Source organism: Notothenia rossii (genome assembly GCF_949606895.1).
Source record: "Notothenia rossii genome assembly, chromosome: 1".
Taxonomy (NCBI): domain Eukaryota; kingdom Metazoa; phylum Chordata; class Actinopteri; order Perciformes; family Nototheniidae; genus Notothenia; species Notothenia rossii.
Genome location: NC_136912.1, coordinates 18,904,199 through 18,920,709, shown reverse-complemented (window position 1 = coordinate 18,920,709; position 16,511 = coordinate 18,904,199). Strand labels below are relative to the sequence as shown.

The window sequence follows — 16,511 nt, the reverse complement described above, 5'->3', positions numbered from 1 at the left end:
ATTTGTGTGTGTGTATTTGCTTTAAGCATGAGGCTTTTAAAAAGCCATCACACCAACTATTTGAGCGTGTGTTTCTACTTGGACATTTATTTTATGCTCACATGTGTAAGTTATCAGGAGGAGAGGTCCTGTCTAGACCAGTGATGACTTCCAACATGTTTGTCCTGTGGACATTTATAAGAACACCTTCACCTCAAATGGAATAAAAACATTCGGCTTAAGTAATGACCTATATGCAGAGAAAGAGACTATCTGCAATAAATATCTAAAAGGGAAAAAAAGGGCAAAATGAGTCAAAGACATCTGGTCCCCTAACAGCCATACCCCGTTATCCTGGCAGAGAAACTAGCATCAGCCTTACATTTCATCAGAACACCACACCACCACGACCACCGCAAGCAATTAGTTCAGCATGGCTTATATCTCCGCCTGTCTCTCTCCCTGTGGGAAAGACGACCAATTAGGCCGTGCAGGGGAACGCGGGAGGAGAGAGCCAAAGAATGAGAGAAATGTAAACCCAAAGTGAAAGGCTGGGGAAAATACCAGCCGCATGCTAAATAACAATGGACATCTTGAGTCAGTGAGGGGACTGTCAGACCGGCCAAGGGTGCGGTTGTTTGAAATCTTCACTCCTGTGCCACTCTAGCGCGGAAATAGTGGTTGAGAGCGCCCTTGGAGAGTTCTCCATATCTTTTGTGTATGTGGTATAGGTCTCAGAGTATATATACTATACCTGGCGACAGACCACCAAATCAAGTGTTTGATGTGCATGATATAGGCCACCCAACATTACTTCTCTTTATATACGTCGCCCAAAGACTGTGTGAATACATTTATAATATATTAAAAAAACTGACCTGATTGTCAGATTTTAATATATTTCACCAAACACTCTTTAAATTCCTAATAGTGTTATTACCATGACAGATGGACCAAATATTTTCCAGTGTTGGGTTTCCATAGCCACTTCTGTTTTGGATTTAGTTATAGCCCGACCTGTTCCTTTAGCTTTATACAGATGTTTATATTTGAAAGTTTTTCTGGTTACAATATGTTACTGATATTAATATCCTTAAAGAAACACATTCATCAAAGGAGTCCAATACATTTGGTGAGTGTTATGAGATATAGAATAAGACTAAACTCTAAACCTAAACTTAAAAATGTTTTTCCGTGCCAAGTAATTTTAGATACTCTGGTTTTCTGTATTCAATAACTTGTTACTTATTGGCTTCTGAGATGCTTATATATCATTGTAAACTAATATCGGAGAAATAAATCTGCCTGGCAATATATCAGTTGGACTATTCCTTCACTTCCAAGTTGGTAACATTCAATACAATGTAATTGTTGAGTTTCAAAACGGCATTGGTCTTTATTGAGAAGAATGGAAATTCCACCTGTAGTGGATTTAACAACAGAAAGGTTTTTTTTTCCTAGGGTGGTGACTGTAATAAAAAGTGTAATATTTTCAAGTCCTGGGGGTAAAACACTTTGATGAAGTGTGAGTGAGCCTTTGCACATTGTGTTCTGCTTCCATGGTATCAGTGAAAAACAATGATTATCCTCTCAAGGCAGAATCAGAAACACATGCCTATCACAGTGTGCAATCTGTGGCAATAAAGCTTTCCAACGCATGTACATTGCATTAAGTCATCAGGAGGAGAATGGGGATATGCTGCGAGGGCATAAGCACTTGGGACTTGTGTTAGATCAAGGATTTAGGAAATTAGTGGTGAGGTATGCAGGCTTCTTACCTCTTCCAAGAGTATTCCCCGGAGTCTGCTGCATTCCCCTCCTTCTCCATGCATCCCTCAGATCAGCTTTGGAGTTCCTCAGCTGCTTGACATTTACATTTCCAACATAAAAACTACAGGGAATGTGTTGAACTCCAACGGCTTTAGGCTATTTACAGACTGTAGTAAAGTAAATATGAGACACTCCATTTTTGGATTAAATAGGGGCCATTTAGAAGTCACTTCAGATTTGTACCAATAATCTTTTCAGGTCACAAAGGTTTTTTCTTTTTGTTTTGGGGTAGTTAACTTACTAAAATAGTTTGGCTCTGTGTTTTAAACAAATGTCACTCAAACAGGATTAAAACATGTATTTGTTTGGAACCGTCAGCTGTGGATTAATTAACATGTGATGCTCTTGCAGTGAGACATATTTAGTGGATGAACTCAAAACAAACAATAAAACAGGGACCATGGGATGTCAATAGTTTTGAATCTTTTAGTGCAAAAGTGTGACAATAATGAGCATTTTTTTTAATAATTGTTGGGAAATAACTACACCTGTATCAGGTATTTGATACACAAAATTAGTTTTTTAGTAGGATCCATTCATTGTTTGTTTTTGTCTTTTTATGGAATTTGTTGATAACAAAAAAAAAGGTTGACACATGGTTTGGGCTTTACAATCAGATTTTCTCTTCTTGTTTCTTCTCTCAGGGATGCTGGTGGTGATCGTCCTGCTTCTTATAGCCATCGTAGTGGTCGCCGTGTGGCCTGTGTAGCTGAGGAGGACGCAGTGATCACCGACCTGTGCTGAACTACTACTTTGAACACAGTTAGATACAGAATGCAATTTTTTTTTTGCATCGACAGTGCACCTGTACAGTCATTTAATCAAGGTCTCATCAAATCTTTTCTCAGTGTGTATCTTCCTATTGAGCCAAAAGCCACTAGCCTTGCAACATTTTTCTATACAAAAAGTTATTAGGTGACAGGCATTAGTAATACTGAACCGAATGTCTTCTTTTCTGCTTAGGTGTTAATTGTTCTTTTTTAAAAGTTGTTCAAGTGTCTTGCTTATTAAATTCTCAATGTATTAAATTGTTAAATTATTAAGAGGTTTGTCAGTCTATTGGTGGGGAAGGTGGGAGCTTTTCTTTCACAAGTCTGTCTGTGGTCTGAGACTCACACTGGCTACAGTTATTCTGCAAGCTTCTGCAACATTTACACTAACTTGTATTCAACCATGTACTACTGCAGCCACTTTAATATTATCATTTGTCTTTGGATTTCATAACGTTTCTAGAATAGCTCTCAGCCAAAACAAACCGCTCGGCTGTGTAGCTAACATGGCTGTTTTCCTTCCTTGTAAATCAATTCAGCTTGTAATTTCTAATAAAGGACATTTGCAGTTAATAGTCCCTGGACTCCTGTCTGTCTGTAATATATTGCTAAGGGTTTACTCTGGAGGACAGAAGAGTTTTCAAACATGATATTTAGCCGGACAGACTGGTACCAATTCCATATTTCCATTGCAAAATCTACATAATATTGTACTTGCAATTTTATGAATTGGCAACCAGTAAATAGAGAAAAGCTGCATTTATACTTACTTAAACAAATACATTTAAAAAGCATTATTCAAACAGAGGCACATGTTTGTTTCAATGTAACAAGAGTTTATTTCAACTGAAAATCTGAATTTAGTTCTACCAGGTTGGTGTGTTCAGTAGTTATTATTTCCTTCTTTAATGTCAACGATCTAAACAACCACAAACAAGTAAAAAAAAAATGAAAAAGACAATAAAATCCACAATGTCTTGTGTCATTAAATATATTCATATATAATAATAACCATAATATATTAGTACGCATTGTAAAAACAACATTGCAAAAAAATAGTCTTGGCAATGGTGACAACTAAACAACATTTACAATTCATAGTATGAACACAAAGCAATGCTTTGACAGGTACGTGTGTAGCATTTCAACAGGAAGCTTGTCAAACCATCGCTCAGGAGACGGATGTAAAATGTACAGCATGAGGCTACAGAGACTAGAGAAGTGGGAATCCAGATTACATTGTGGCAGACAGAAAAACATTGATATGTAGTGTTATGTTGTAGGACTAAGAATGAAAGGCAGGAACATGTAAATATACTGTATGTGTTGATATCATTAGAGCGTAACGATTGACGCACATCACAATCATTTCATTGATTGCACATGTAAGAAAAACACACTCCATCAAGCCCTAAATGTAAATACGGAAAAAAGCACTTTAGCAACAAGGGCATCTGTTCCTTTTATCTTGCAGTTGAACCCAGGTGATTTTGATTATGGATGGAAAAGCCTGTGTTTTAGTCGATTATGAAAATTCCTGAACAAATTAGTACTTTTCTTAGATAGTGGAATCAGAACTTATTACCTTTTGAACAGAGGAAGTAGAGAGTCCATTAGATTAAAACCACGTGTCTTGCAAATATCCTAAACCCTGTTTTACAGTTACTTAGTGCTGTGGAACACATTCAAAGGTGTTGAATGTGATTTGTGAAACAACAAATACCAGCAACATGAAACATGTAGCTCAGAGTGTTTTGGGATGGACTGAACGGAACTCCAGTTTATGATACATCAAATACGCTGTGGGATTTTACAAACCTGAGCTATGTTTTTACCACGCATTCCTTAGAGAAATCCAAACCCAACTGCATACAAATAAATGAGCAATGTGGTTTGAATCAAGCAGCGTCAAGTGATTGCAATTCACCCCATTCCTCCCTGTGCAAGTGTTGAAGTGGAGAGAATTAACGTGACAGGTCAATGCGACACCGTGGCTTCTGACTGGCCGCACAGTGAATGTACAGTCGTGCATTGTGTTTGCAAAGACTGTGTGGACTTATCTGCAATCTCAAAGCACTTTAAGAAGAATCCTAGATGAATGTAAGCAACTGTGAGGTGGATATTTAAAAATACATCTAAGAAATTGTTGAGCACTTTTTTCAAGGTGCTGTTTTTCGCTAATGTCCTTAATTTTCTGCGCTAGGATTGTGTTCTTCACATAAGGTAAGGACATTCTTTTCTCTTCATAATGTCTTTTCTCTGTTAACATACTGCATTATCAGAGTTGAATTACATATTTGACGTAAGCGTCTGGTTCCACGGTAAGAAACACACTAGATTTTGTGATCTTTAGACATCCATATTTCAGGCCCTAAGTGACATTTAAAAATACATTATGACACATTGTACAACGTATTTTGAAGGAGCTGATGTAAGTTGAAAGTTATATATTTAAATTGTTGCTACAGACCCTTTTCATGTCTGTCAGTCTGCTCTCAGAACATGTAGTACTTTCATCGGCACAACTACAATGTCGCATACACTCAATGACCCAACTCGATTAACTTGAACAAATCTAATCAATCTGTGGTAGGAGTTAATATTCTCATTAAAATGTAGATGTTTTGAATTAAAAAACACATCTGACATTTCATTATCTAGCCTCTTGGGAACCAATATTTAATATTATGATTTCAATTAACTACTAACTAACTAAACAATTAGTCCTGATTTTTTGAAAAAAGAATTATGGGGAATTTATATCAATTAGAGACTGGCCTCTGGTCCTTTTTTAAGTCAGTTGTTAAACTCCTGGTGGAGTTGTGAAAAGAAAAATCACAGTTACTGTAAGTACTGAAAGTAAAAAAAAGTTGTTTCAAATGCAGTCTGTCTTCCAAAAAAAGCATCATTTTAAATAGTACCATAAGCAGCACCAGTTACAGTCTCAAAAGAGATGCTTTCACAAGCAGGATTTTCAAATACTGAACCATCAAAACATAACCAGTGAAGGGGAGTAAAGTACGCTTTACTGAATATTGTGTTTTATCCTTGATTCTCTTTCGTCACTTGCATATTTGCAAAAGTCCTGACAGCTACACATCTGTATAGATTTCTCGACTCTTGAGGAGCAGATTTACCTGAATTTGAACAGAGGAAAAGGAATGGCGACTCATTGACCGCTAAATGTAATATGCATTTCTGTGGCTTGCAAACAATATTAATTATGGCACATGGAGGAAACACTTGCCTCAAACAGATCAGTGAAGACTTTTGATGAAACGAGCTCGCTTCTTAGCTAAGAATACAACAAGAAAACCATGCAGAGGCAACATTGCAGTGGTAATTAAGTGGCTTTTTCTGTGTCATTTTTGCACCAGCAGAAATCCATAAACAACAACATAAAATATAATGATTTCATACTGAGATAAAGAAAATGGACACATAACTGTATATGCTGGTAATAGGTGCAAATTCGGCAAATCCACAAGAGAGACAAATCTCAAAGTAAAATACACGATAAAACCAAATCTGCAAGGTGAGCTCCTTCAACCAAAGTTCACTAGAAAAACAAATCATCCTAAATAATTCTCTTCATGCTTCTACACAAAAAAGCAGCGACATAAACAGTCTCTTGTCTGTCCGTGGTCCTCTATCGGCCTCTCTTTTTACTCTTTACATTTTTTTATATCAGCTTTTTCTTGAATTCCTCTCCCTCTCCGGTATGCTCTCCGTCTTTTTTCCACCTATGGCTTCTTGCACTTGCCTTTCTTCTCACGCTGCTGGAACTTCCTGAGCCTGCGCGCCCACGTGTCCCTCCACTGGATAACCAGGCTGCCTTTGTCGGCCACTACACCGCTCTGGCCGGGGGAATCCTCGTCGTTCCCCAGCAGCAGGTACTTCTTCCCAGGCTTGATCTTGGGACACTTGCAGGCCACGTCTTTGGCGCGGACCCACAGGAACTGGTCCCCGCGGCGGATACGACTCTCACCCTGCTTGTAGACGGAGATGATGTTGACGGTGAACTTCCACCACTCGCCGGCTTTGTCTGCCTTCAGGATGTGCACCTGGACGGCTGCAGAGTGAAGTAAAGGAGAAAGAGATGACACATTATCAATTAATGTGAGATTTCTTATAGTAAAAGGCCCTTGCTTTGAGAGGTCCTTTTAGCTAAATGCTAACATCAGCAGGCTAACATGCTTACAATGACAATGTTAACATGCTGATGATTAAAATAACTTTAATAACCTTTGCTAATTAACATAAACAATTAAAGATGAGACTAATTCCAGTGCCCATATTTATATCTTTGGTCATTAATCAAAGTATTGGACTTGACTAAATGTCAGAGAATCACTTAAGTTATCACAATTCATCCTGAGGGGAACAAGAATGTGTGAACATATATGTTATGCAATTGTTGTCATTACCATTTTACCTTCAACGAAAAATGTAACCTGATCCCCAAATGTATTCAAAATGATCCTCTATACTAATCAATATGTCCATCGACGAACCTGGCGGTGGTGCGAAAGCAAAAGTCAGTGAATCGCTCAAGTCAGAAGGATTGGTACTACTGGGACCGTTATTGTCTGTACAACATTGTCAATCTATCTAACAGTTGTTGACATATTTCACTCTGGATCAAATTGATGTACAGAACGACTGACAGAATGATATTGCCATTCTTTGAGCAATGAAAAAACGGGAAGCTCCCAGAGTTTACCCACAACTTATTATCTGTTCCAATGCTTCATGTCTTTCCATGCCTTGCCATGGTCATCAAGGGAAACAAATACTCCTGGCTTCTGAGGTAAAGTTTTCCCTTTTAGTTTTTCTATTCCACTAAATTGTCATTGGATAATTATGGAGGAAACTAAATAAGACACAGTGGGTCAACTAACAGCCAACCGTCCTGCATGAAGATATGTTGTTGTGTTTTATCATTTTAATGAGCACTTGTCCTTTGTTTCAATTTGCGGCATCAGCTTATTATTTAAGAGTAACCTCTGCCATGGAGAAAGTAAAGGGTCAATTTTTTCCAAGCTCACTGGCTCTTTTTCCAACATTATTCAAACATCAGCAACTGTCTTTCCTCTGCTACCACCATTGTCACCCTGTGTGGATTGACGCTTGTATGAGTGCTAAACCTTCCTGTGTCACAGTATCCAAAACTCTGAAAGGACTTGTTTTGGCTTCATTATACCCAATAGCCTTTTGTATAGGATGTATTTGGTTAAACTGCAATAATGTAACAAAGTCATTTGTGTCAAGGTGACTAAAATAAGAGATCGTCACATTATCAATTGGCTAACAAATTGTATTTGTTTGAGTAAGATAGATTTGATAACAATTCTGATAAGTCTACTGACAACAGACCAGAAAGAAACTTGTCTATTGTCAGGTTAAAGAGCTGCCTGCTTTTGACAGTGTATTGCACATAAAACCATAAGAAAGCTTAGGGAACATTGAGCTTGGTGTGGAAGGCTGATCCATCATTACTTTTGTCATCAGGTTAGTATCAGCTGCTAATAACACTGTCAAATCAAGTGGAATTATAAACAGCCAAAATAAATGATAAGCATCACATAACCTCCATGGTAAACCTTTGTGACCGGGCCCTCCTGTACTGTAAATCCCAATAGACTACAGTCGTGTGGTATAAAAACTGTCTTTCTCAGTGGAAAAGGCTGGTCTATTGTGCAGTTATGAGCCCCATATGCATTATGTCCATTACTACTGACAGAGCAGTATGATTTGTAATGTGATTAGGAGGCAGGGTAGGGCTATTAGAGACGTTAGCTGGAAAGACACACAGTGATATCACATGATGAATCAACTGGTATGGTCCTCAGAGAGAGGGAGAGAGGGAAAGAGAGGGCTGTCTCTCAAGGAGCCTAACGGAGCATGCATCGATATGTATTATATTGAGCAGAGCCTTATTAACTTCCATTATACTTCTCCTGTACTTATGGGACAGCTTTTAAAGAGAGCAATCGTGATACTGGGTCACTGGTTTCACCTTCAGTGTCGCGCTAATGGAGCTGAACATGGTGGCGGCATGAAGAGATATGTGAGTCACACTTCATGAATGGTGAAGAGCTGAAGCTGGCTCTAAAACTTCCTCACTTGCGCAACAGAGAACACATCTGTTTCTCTATTCACAATACTGTATAATACCAAAAATGCTGGTATTTTCACTGCATCATTTCAAAACCAAGTGAAACTTCCTGAAGGAGAAACTGAAGCAGTCTCAACATGCTTCTTTAGGCTTTTAATGAGCTGTCCAAATGGTTGAGTAGTTTTCTGTACAGCAGGTTTTCTGTCAATTGTGAAGCACATTCTGTATAAGTATAGAATACATTTCAGTTTCTTTAAATGATGGACTATTACGAATGATGGACTACTGGATTATAAAACAACCATACATATTTCTATAATAAATGCTAGTTTTATTTTTTTCAACTTTCCTCCTGAAAATCATGTTTTTTCTAACATATTATAATACAACACTACCCATCAGGCATTTTCACAGCAGGTAGTTTTTCAGTTTTCTTGACAGCATGATCTCGAGCGTCTTCAGCTATGCACATATCATAATTTTAAGCTCTGTGATCAAATCAAAATGAAGCATCTTAATCACAATCAACCCCTCATTTCTCATCTTCCGTCTGCAAGTGTTTGTCGTAGTGCTCTTGAGGCCTCAGTGGCTGATCTGGGCTGACCCCATGGTGACCTCGGCACCACCTTGCACCTCCCTGCTGCCAACGGGTGCTGTTCTCTGTGTTTGTGTTTGGTCAACAATCACTGTACACTGGAATGCCAGGATTAGTATAACCCCACATTTCTTTGACATCTTCACCCCCTTCCTACCCTCCGCTCCTTCATGTAATTCTTTATGAGCGTCTGCATGTCGACCACAGAAGCTTGTAGCGTCGTTTCCCTACGCAGCATGGAGCCCCGCTCCCCTGCTGATCTTTTCAAAACAGTCCAAAGCCTCCACTTATCTTGTAGATTTACATTGTGTTTGACTTCTCGATCGGCCTCGCTGAGCCTGCGTGTGGTAAAGACTGTACTGAGATCTTGTTATGGTCTGTTATGAATCTTGAAAAAGCTGTTGTAAGCTTAGGATATATGTAACAAGAAACGTAATGCTTCCCATGTACATCGAGCACAAAGCCCCCATGGTAAAGGCGAGTAAAACGTGGATTACATAGAGGATGATGTAGTACCTACAACTAATGGTGAACAGGTGGATTAACTTAAATGTTTTAACCAGAACCTGATTAAAAATGCATATTTAAAAACCTACAAATGTTTGAAGGGACATATGAGATGTTGTAATATGTATTTATTTTAGAAGAAGACTCATTATATTTTATTATTTTATATATGAATACATTACATGTGTGTATGCATTTACTTACAGTATGTGTGTACCTTATCAGTTGTTCACCATTTTTAGAAACAAGAAAAACCTAATGTTGTATGCCTCTGAATTGATTCAGATGATTATAGGTACAAATACCCATCAACATAAAGTGGTGCAAAGAGAAGCTTTCATTAGTATTTCACTTGGTATAATCCCAGAATATCTCCAGCATCAGTACCAGCAAATCCCTTACACTTTACACACACGCACGAATCACATGCCGAATCAGCTTGGAGGCTCTCCTCGCTTCACTCTTGGGATATATAAACGTGATGGAAGTCGGTAACATGTTGAGTGATGATCCTTCAGCGGGACATCCTGATGTCTGTTTTTACCTCTACGCCTCACTGCCCTTGTAAAGAGGCAGACTGCTGTTTTCATTCAGGTGTAACGTAAATGTTCGACTCGTAACATCACTGTTTGTTATGTATAACTTTAGAATTAAAACCAAGAATCTGACCTGAAATGTAAAGGTTAATAACATTGCTTTCCGGCCAAACCAAAGAATAGCAAACAGCCGTGTAGCTGACACATTCATGGATGAACAGACACATATTTCAGAGGCAAGGCTCTTCTCACGACATCAGCAGCAAGGTAGGCATTGGTGGAAGAGGAGGTGTCTATAAATTGACCTCTAACTCCTCCAAATCCCTGCAGAACAAAGCCCAGGCCTGTCTGTCAAGCTGCTGAGGTATGCCGCAGGATCCCGCTGCTTGGTTGACCGGTTCAGCGGCCTGACTTCAATCAGGGGAGGGGACAGAGGGAGGGGAAGAGGGGAGAGGTCATACGTCTTATCCACACCTTGAATGGCGTGGCGGACGGACGCTCACAGGAATGCAGCGAGCATCGCATCGTTGTGGGGGAAGTGGGCTGCCTTAATGAGGATCTCTTAGAGAGCACCAACTGTCCGTCACACTGTCTTTGCTTCATCCACTAGGGTCTTAAATGCTTACTCGGAGACAGCCCTCCACACATTCACACACACACACACACACACACACACACACACACACACACACACACACACACACACACACACACACACACACACACACACACACACACACACACACACACACACACACACACACACACACACACACACACACACACACACACACACACACACACACACACAAACACACACATACACACACACACACCTCAGCCTAATGCTTTATCCTGCCTTTTCTCTATTTCTGTTTGTCTGCTTCTCTCTTCCTCCTTGAAGATCTGCTCTCTTCTGTTTGATCCTTTGTCTCTGTCCTCAGAAAGCTGGAGTAAGCCATCAGTAAAAAGCCTCCCCTGTAAACTATAGCAGTTCCCAAGCAACGTGCTGGATGGAGATGTATAGTATGGGAAGCTAAATATACATATGCATATCCCAACATAAACATTTAGGACATTTTGTTCTCAGTGTAGTCTGGCTAAGTTACTGTGTGTTTTTTCAATCAGACCACATGTTTTTAAGCTTTCCTGTGAAAACTAATGTTAATACATGTCATTAAATGTGTGTTGTTTGTTGACTTACCATAATCTTTCTTGCAGTATTTCTTCATGTTGATCTTCAGTTTGCCTTTAGACGCTTTGCAGTAAGAGTCGCAGTCTGCAAGAATATTAGAAGGGAGAAAATACAGGGGGTGAGAACAAAGAACGGTACATTTTTGGTACATTTATTAATGATAGGAAACGGTTTTGCAACTTTTAAGGATTTGTACATTTTGTTGGAGGACTTAAAACAATCTCACATATAATATATATTCATCATTCACATTCACTTTTTGATACATCTAAAATGTAATTGTTTTTTTAATTGCCAAGTCTGTGATCAAATGCTAACACTATAGATGAGCTGTAGTTCAATGTCCAGCCTTTAATGCTGTGGAACAGGACCAAAAATGAACATTTAGTAAATAAATAAAGCATTAGCAAGACAGACAGTGCCAGCAGATTGGGGAGAATTTACTTAGACAGAAAGAATGGTTCCCCTGAAACAACTTTTCAGAATAATGACAGCACCTCTGGAAATAGTTTTTGGGATGACTGGTTGGCGCACCTCTGTCTGGTTTGGTTGTGTTGTCTAATGGCTCTACTGTTATGTCCCTGCTGGAATCATTAAGGGTGTGTGTTTTGGTTGTGGTGGAGGCACTTTATCCCTCTAACCATGTCTACAACCTCCATGTGTGATGGCAGGACCTCCGTCTGAATGGAGCTGATGGTACCAGCAGCGATTTAGGTGACACACAAATCACCGCTGCCATCTACCCACTCACTCCTCTTCAGACTGTGGGAATGAGTCAGGCCTGAGCAGACCACCCTCCACCCACTTCAACCCCCCAACAAAATCTCACCTCGCTTTGCCACCTCAGCCCTATAGACCTCCCAAAAAAAATAACCCCAGGATCACTTCAAGGCCCCACTGAGGACCATGTCAAGCTTGTGCATTTATTGCAGTGCGAACAAGGAGGGGGGACGCCAAGGGCTGGCAGCTATTTGCGAGAGTAGAAGGTGGGGGGGTGTAAAGGAGGTCAATGCCACACAAAGGGAGGTCAGGAAGGGAAAATTAGCCATCCATGAAGCGTTAGGCAGAGGACCCTTTTTTTTGGTAGGGGGGCGAACAAATAAATACCTCACGCAGGCAGAGGGGTCACCCAAATCGCCTCACAGCTCACACACATACTGGAACATGCTCATGACAGTAGAGAACAGCTAAGCTCATGGCTGCTTTTTAATGTAGCCCAGGTTTTCCAGATCTGGGAAAAACTGCATTTTCCTGGGCATGGAGTACTCAGTAAAAACTATTATGAATTAAAAAACATTAACATTAATGAATTAATCAAAACAAAATTAATATCCAATCATGAATTTAAGTGAGTCATGCTAGTTGGCTTAAAGAGATGTGTAAAAAAGAAACATTACAATTAAATGTGCACAATCTCAGAGGTAATTTAGGTTTCATTTTCGAAAATAAACATTTTAAATTAGCAAGATTACGTTTGAGACATGTTTTTTGGACTACATCAAGTACATGCTTAAATAAAGTTACTATATTCCATACCTGATGGAGACAAGGAAGCTCAAACGATAATGTCTCTCCATTGGTTGTTTTGTTTATTGGAAGTAAGCCGTCATTTTGCCACTTGTCCAGATATACAGTACATATGCCATCAGTTTTATGACGGATTACCAGAAGGTAAACCAGGCAACACTATATACCTTCCTCCACATCTCTGACCCCAGCAATCCAGAGAGTATATAGCTTCAGGGATTGCCTCATACTATGCTGTCAAGCTGCCAGCCAAATACAGTGCGAGCCAGAATAATGTGACATGAGGCCATATCTTGAAAAATAAAAACTTGTTTCCCTTCTTTTCTGCTCTTTTAGGGCTCTCCCAGCTGGCTTAAATTGGATCCAGAGCACTGATTTGGTTCACTTCAGTGCTGCAAGTCGCACTGACTGTAGTAAAAGAGAAAGGAGGGAGGAAGAGATGGATGGACAGCGAGTACTGAAGGAAAGTGATGGCAGATGAAGGATTGGCGCTTTCAGGCAGCCTGAATATGAACAAACTTCATTGTTGTGAGCAGATCTTTGCTCCATGCCTTTACTCTCCTTTATGCTCGGTTTGAATGAGGTTGCCTGGGGAACACTGCAAGAAGAAAAAATGCAGGGAAGGAGGCGGGAGAATGGATACTGGTAGAGAGCGAAGGGGTGGAGAGGTTGACAAAAAAGAAGAAGACAGGAGTGAAGTTTATCAGGGGGGTGGGAAGAGAAGGAGGAGTAGAAGAACGGGATTATATGGAAAATCCAAAAATCATCAAGGAAAACCAAAGCTGGAGCGGGTGGTAGTAAATAGAGAGAGTAACCAAAATAGGCAAAGTAAATGAAACAGAGGAGTCTATATGAGCTGCACCTGATTACCATGTAAATGATGGAGGGGGGAGCTGTGGAAAGGACGCTTTGTTTTCTCATAACCCCCCTTGATGCCATCATGATACTTCCCTTTGATAGCCTTTCGTTCCCCATTAGTGTACCCCTGAGACACAGCTCCGGGCCCCGCTGAGAGCACCCCGAGATCCCCATTTAGGGCCAGGCAGTCCCCTACCGTGAGGACAAATGTTCCCTTTGTGCGTGCGTTACAAGCAGGGGAAGTGGGAGCAGTCCTGTAGCACTGAGCTAAAATGTGCTTTGGGTGTTCTGAGTAGATGTAGTTACTACAGCGCTTTGTCTCCGGCCTTTCAGAGCTCTGAGCAGTGCGTAACTGAGAGGTGGACCTCTGCCCCTTCCATCAAAGTGGTGTACAGCCCTTCAAGCTAATCGTTTTCATTTGGGATGCTTCTTACTAAAGCTGCTTCAAGACAGAATAAAGTACTGTAGAGTTGTATGTGTTTGGGCCAATGCTTTAAAGTGCCCATAGACTTAAGCAGAACTAGGCCTTGGATTGTTCAGTAGCGGTTGTTGTTAGAGTACATTATTTCATACAAAATTCCAAAATATGGCAGTAGATAATGCTATAGGCATGATCATATATTGAGCTTTGTTTCTGAAATGTTATTACATTTGGTTATATACCAATATGTCTTCTGTTGCCGCTGTTAACACGGATAACATACAAGGTTAAATTAATTCTGATCCAACAGGGTCTGGCAAGTCAAAATCAGGTATGAGTAAGCGCCCTACATGATACATCTAGATAAACCCATATATCTAGATATACAGTGTGAACGTGTCCACAGAGGCAGAGTGCCATCAGATGTACCAGAGCAGCAACACCAGGAGGTGTAAATGATGGCCCAGGAGGAGGGCTTTCTCCCTCAACCAGACTGATTGAGAAACAAATTGCGGCAAATAAAGCATGTAATTAGATTATGGAGCCCAGTGTGCTGCCCCGCTCTGTTCTCCTCTGCTCACACAAGAGCCATGAGTTTGGATCCTGTCCAGCAAAGATGCAGAGAGAAACAAGAAAAGTCCCGCACTTCTTCTCTCATTGTTTTCATCAGAGAGTAAAATATAGAGTTTGTTTTCTGGCAGACAATAGCCAGCGAAGAGGCTGTTACAGGTCTTGACCTGATTTAAGATTATTGGATGGCGTGAAATCAGTTCTGATTAGTAACTGATGAGGTTCAGGTTCAGAGTCAGTCTGTTGGTTATCAACCAAAGCGTGGACATGGAAAGACTAGTAAAACTGTGACATTACAAGTTTTGAGCACAAATTAGTAAATTGCATGTGAAAGTTTGATATTGATAATGAGAATTTGGCACTTAACTGCTCTATTTTTGGCCATGCTCATCGTAAAATCTCTCTCAATGTTATGATTTTTTCTAATCAAGTGAGTAATAAGATCCCACGTTGACATGCGGAGTGCGGTGGAGTTGACTAGTACTGAACAGGGTGTGTGATGCAAGACTCATGTCCAAAATATTCCAAAGGAGGGGTCCGCCACAGATTGTGATCACTTCCAGCCTCGGACAAGACACGCACACACATGATACTGAACCCTTATGAGCCTCATCATCGTCACACCAATCCTCCTCCTCCTCATCATCATCATTAGTTGCTTTCACATCTCGTATCCTGACAGGCCGGGGCGGCCATCACAGGTCATCAGCGGTTAATCTCCTCCACATTTCGTTGCTGCTCGCAGACGTCTCTGTCACGACCCGTGGGAGTGGCGACTCACACCATCCGTGACCTACCAGCACAATGTGTGTTTTGTCTGGGCCACACCATCAGAGGTATTCTCCATGCATTCCAGCCCTCCGTGTGGTCGAGAGGGGGAGAGCTCGGCTGCAGGAGACAAATTAATATCAACTCCATTTTCCCTCACACTCTCAATTCACCCCTCGCCCCCCAAAAAATGGTCGGTCCCCCCCTTCGTTTAACGGAGGCGCAACAAGGCACCTGCCTCACAGCTGTCAGCCCAACACCCCCTAGTATCTAACACACACACACGGTTGTGGACACTTTTTTAACATAGGTTGTTTAAAAATGAACCTTCCCAAGCCGAACCTCATTCCTTCAGCATTTTCCTCTTTTTTCCGTCTCCCTAATGTCTTTACTCTCTTGAGGTATCTACCCATTCTTTTTTCTCTTTCCCTTTATGTTTATCCTTTGTGTAGATTTCCCCTCTTTTTTGCCTATATCCTTTTTCCCTACTTCCAATGCCTTTTTTCTTCTCATTTCCCTTGAGTACATGTTTTCTTACCTATTACTACTTCAACCACTATACATGTTTATGTATTATATAAAAATAAAAATGTAATAGTTTCCATCTTTACTCGTACGCAGGTTCTTTTAGAGGGGATGGAAAACATTGTTCTGATGCTCTGATAAAATCCACACATCTGTTTGCAATCCCATATTAGGTGATATCATAGCCGTATGAATACCGGGCCGAGCAGGAGGTGCGTCGGCTCTGCAACCTTCTTAGGAGGCTCAGAGGGTAATGTATGCATCCTCTGGGCCTCATGCCCGGGTGGTCCGATGGGACCATCACTCGACTAC

At 40.5% G+C, this 16,511-nt stretch overlaps 2 protein-coding genes across 3 annotated transcripts in view; one reads left to right on the top strand and one right to left on the bottom strand.

The window, feature by feature from the left end:
- stx8 (syntaxin 8) overlaps positions 1 to 3,157 on the top strand; it is a 40,722-nt gene extending 37,565 nt beyond the window's left edge. The window contains exon 8 of the mRNA XM_079657713.1: positions 2,454 to 3,157. Within this exon, the coding sequence (XP_079513839.1) occupies positions 2,454 to 2,518 (65 nt within the window). The 3' untranslated portion in view covers positions 2,519 to 3,157. The remainder of the gene's footprint in view (positions 1 to 2,453) is intronic.
- A 237-nt stretch (positions 3,158 to 3,394) lies between these two features.
- Positions 3,395 to 16,511, bottom strand: part of ntn1a (netrin 1a) — a 57,753-nt gene continuing 44,636 nt past the window's right edge. For both annotated transcript variants that reach the window (XM_079657689.1, XM_079657690.1), the window contains 2 exons: positions 11,540 to 11,614; positions 3,395 to 6,651 (listed from right to left, as the gene is read on the bottom strand). In XM_079657689.1, coding sequence (XP_079513815.1) covers positions 6,323 to 6,651; positions 11,540 to 11,614 — 404 coding nt within the window. In that variant the 3' untranslated portion in view covers positions 3,395 to 6,322. The remainder of the gene's footprint in view (positions 6,652 to 11,539; positions 11,615 to 16,511) is intronic.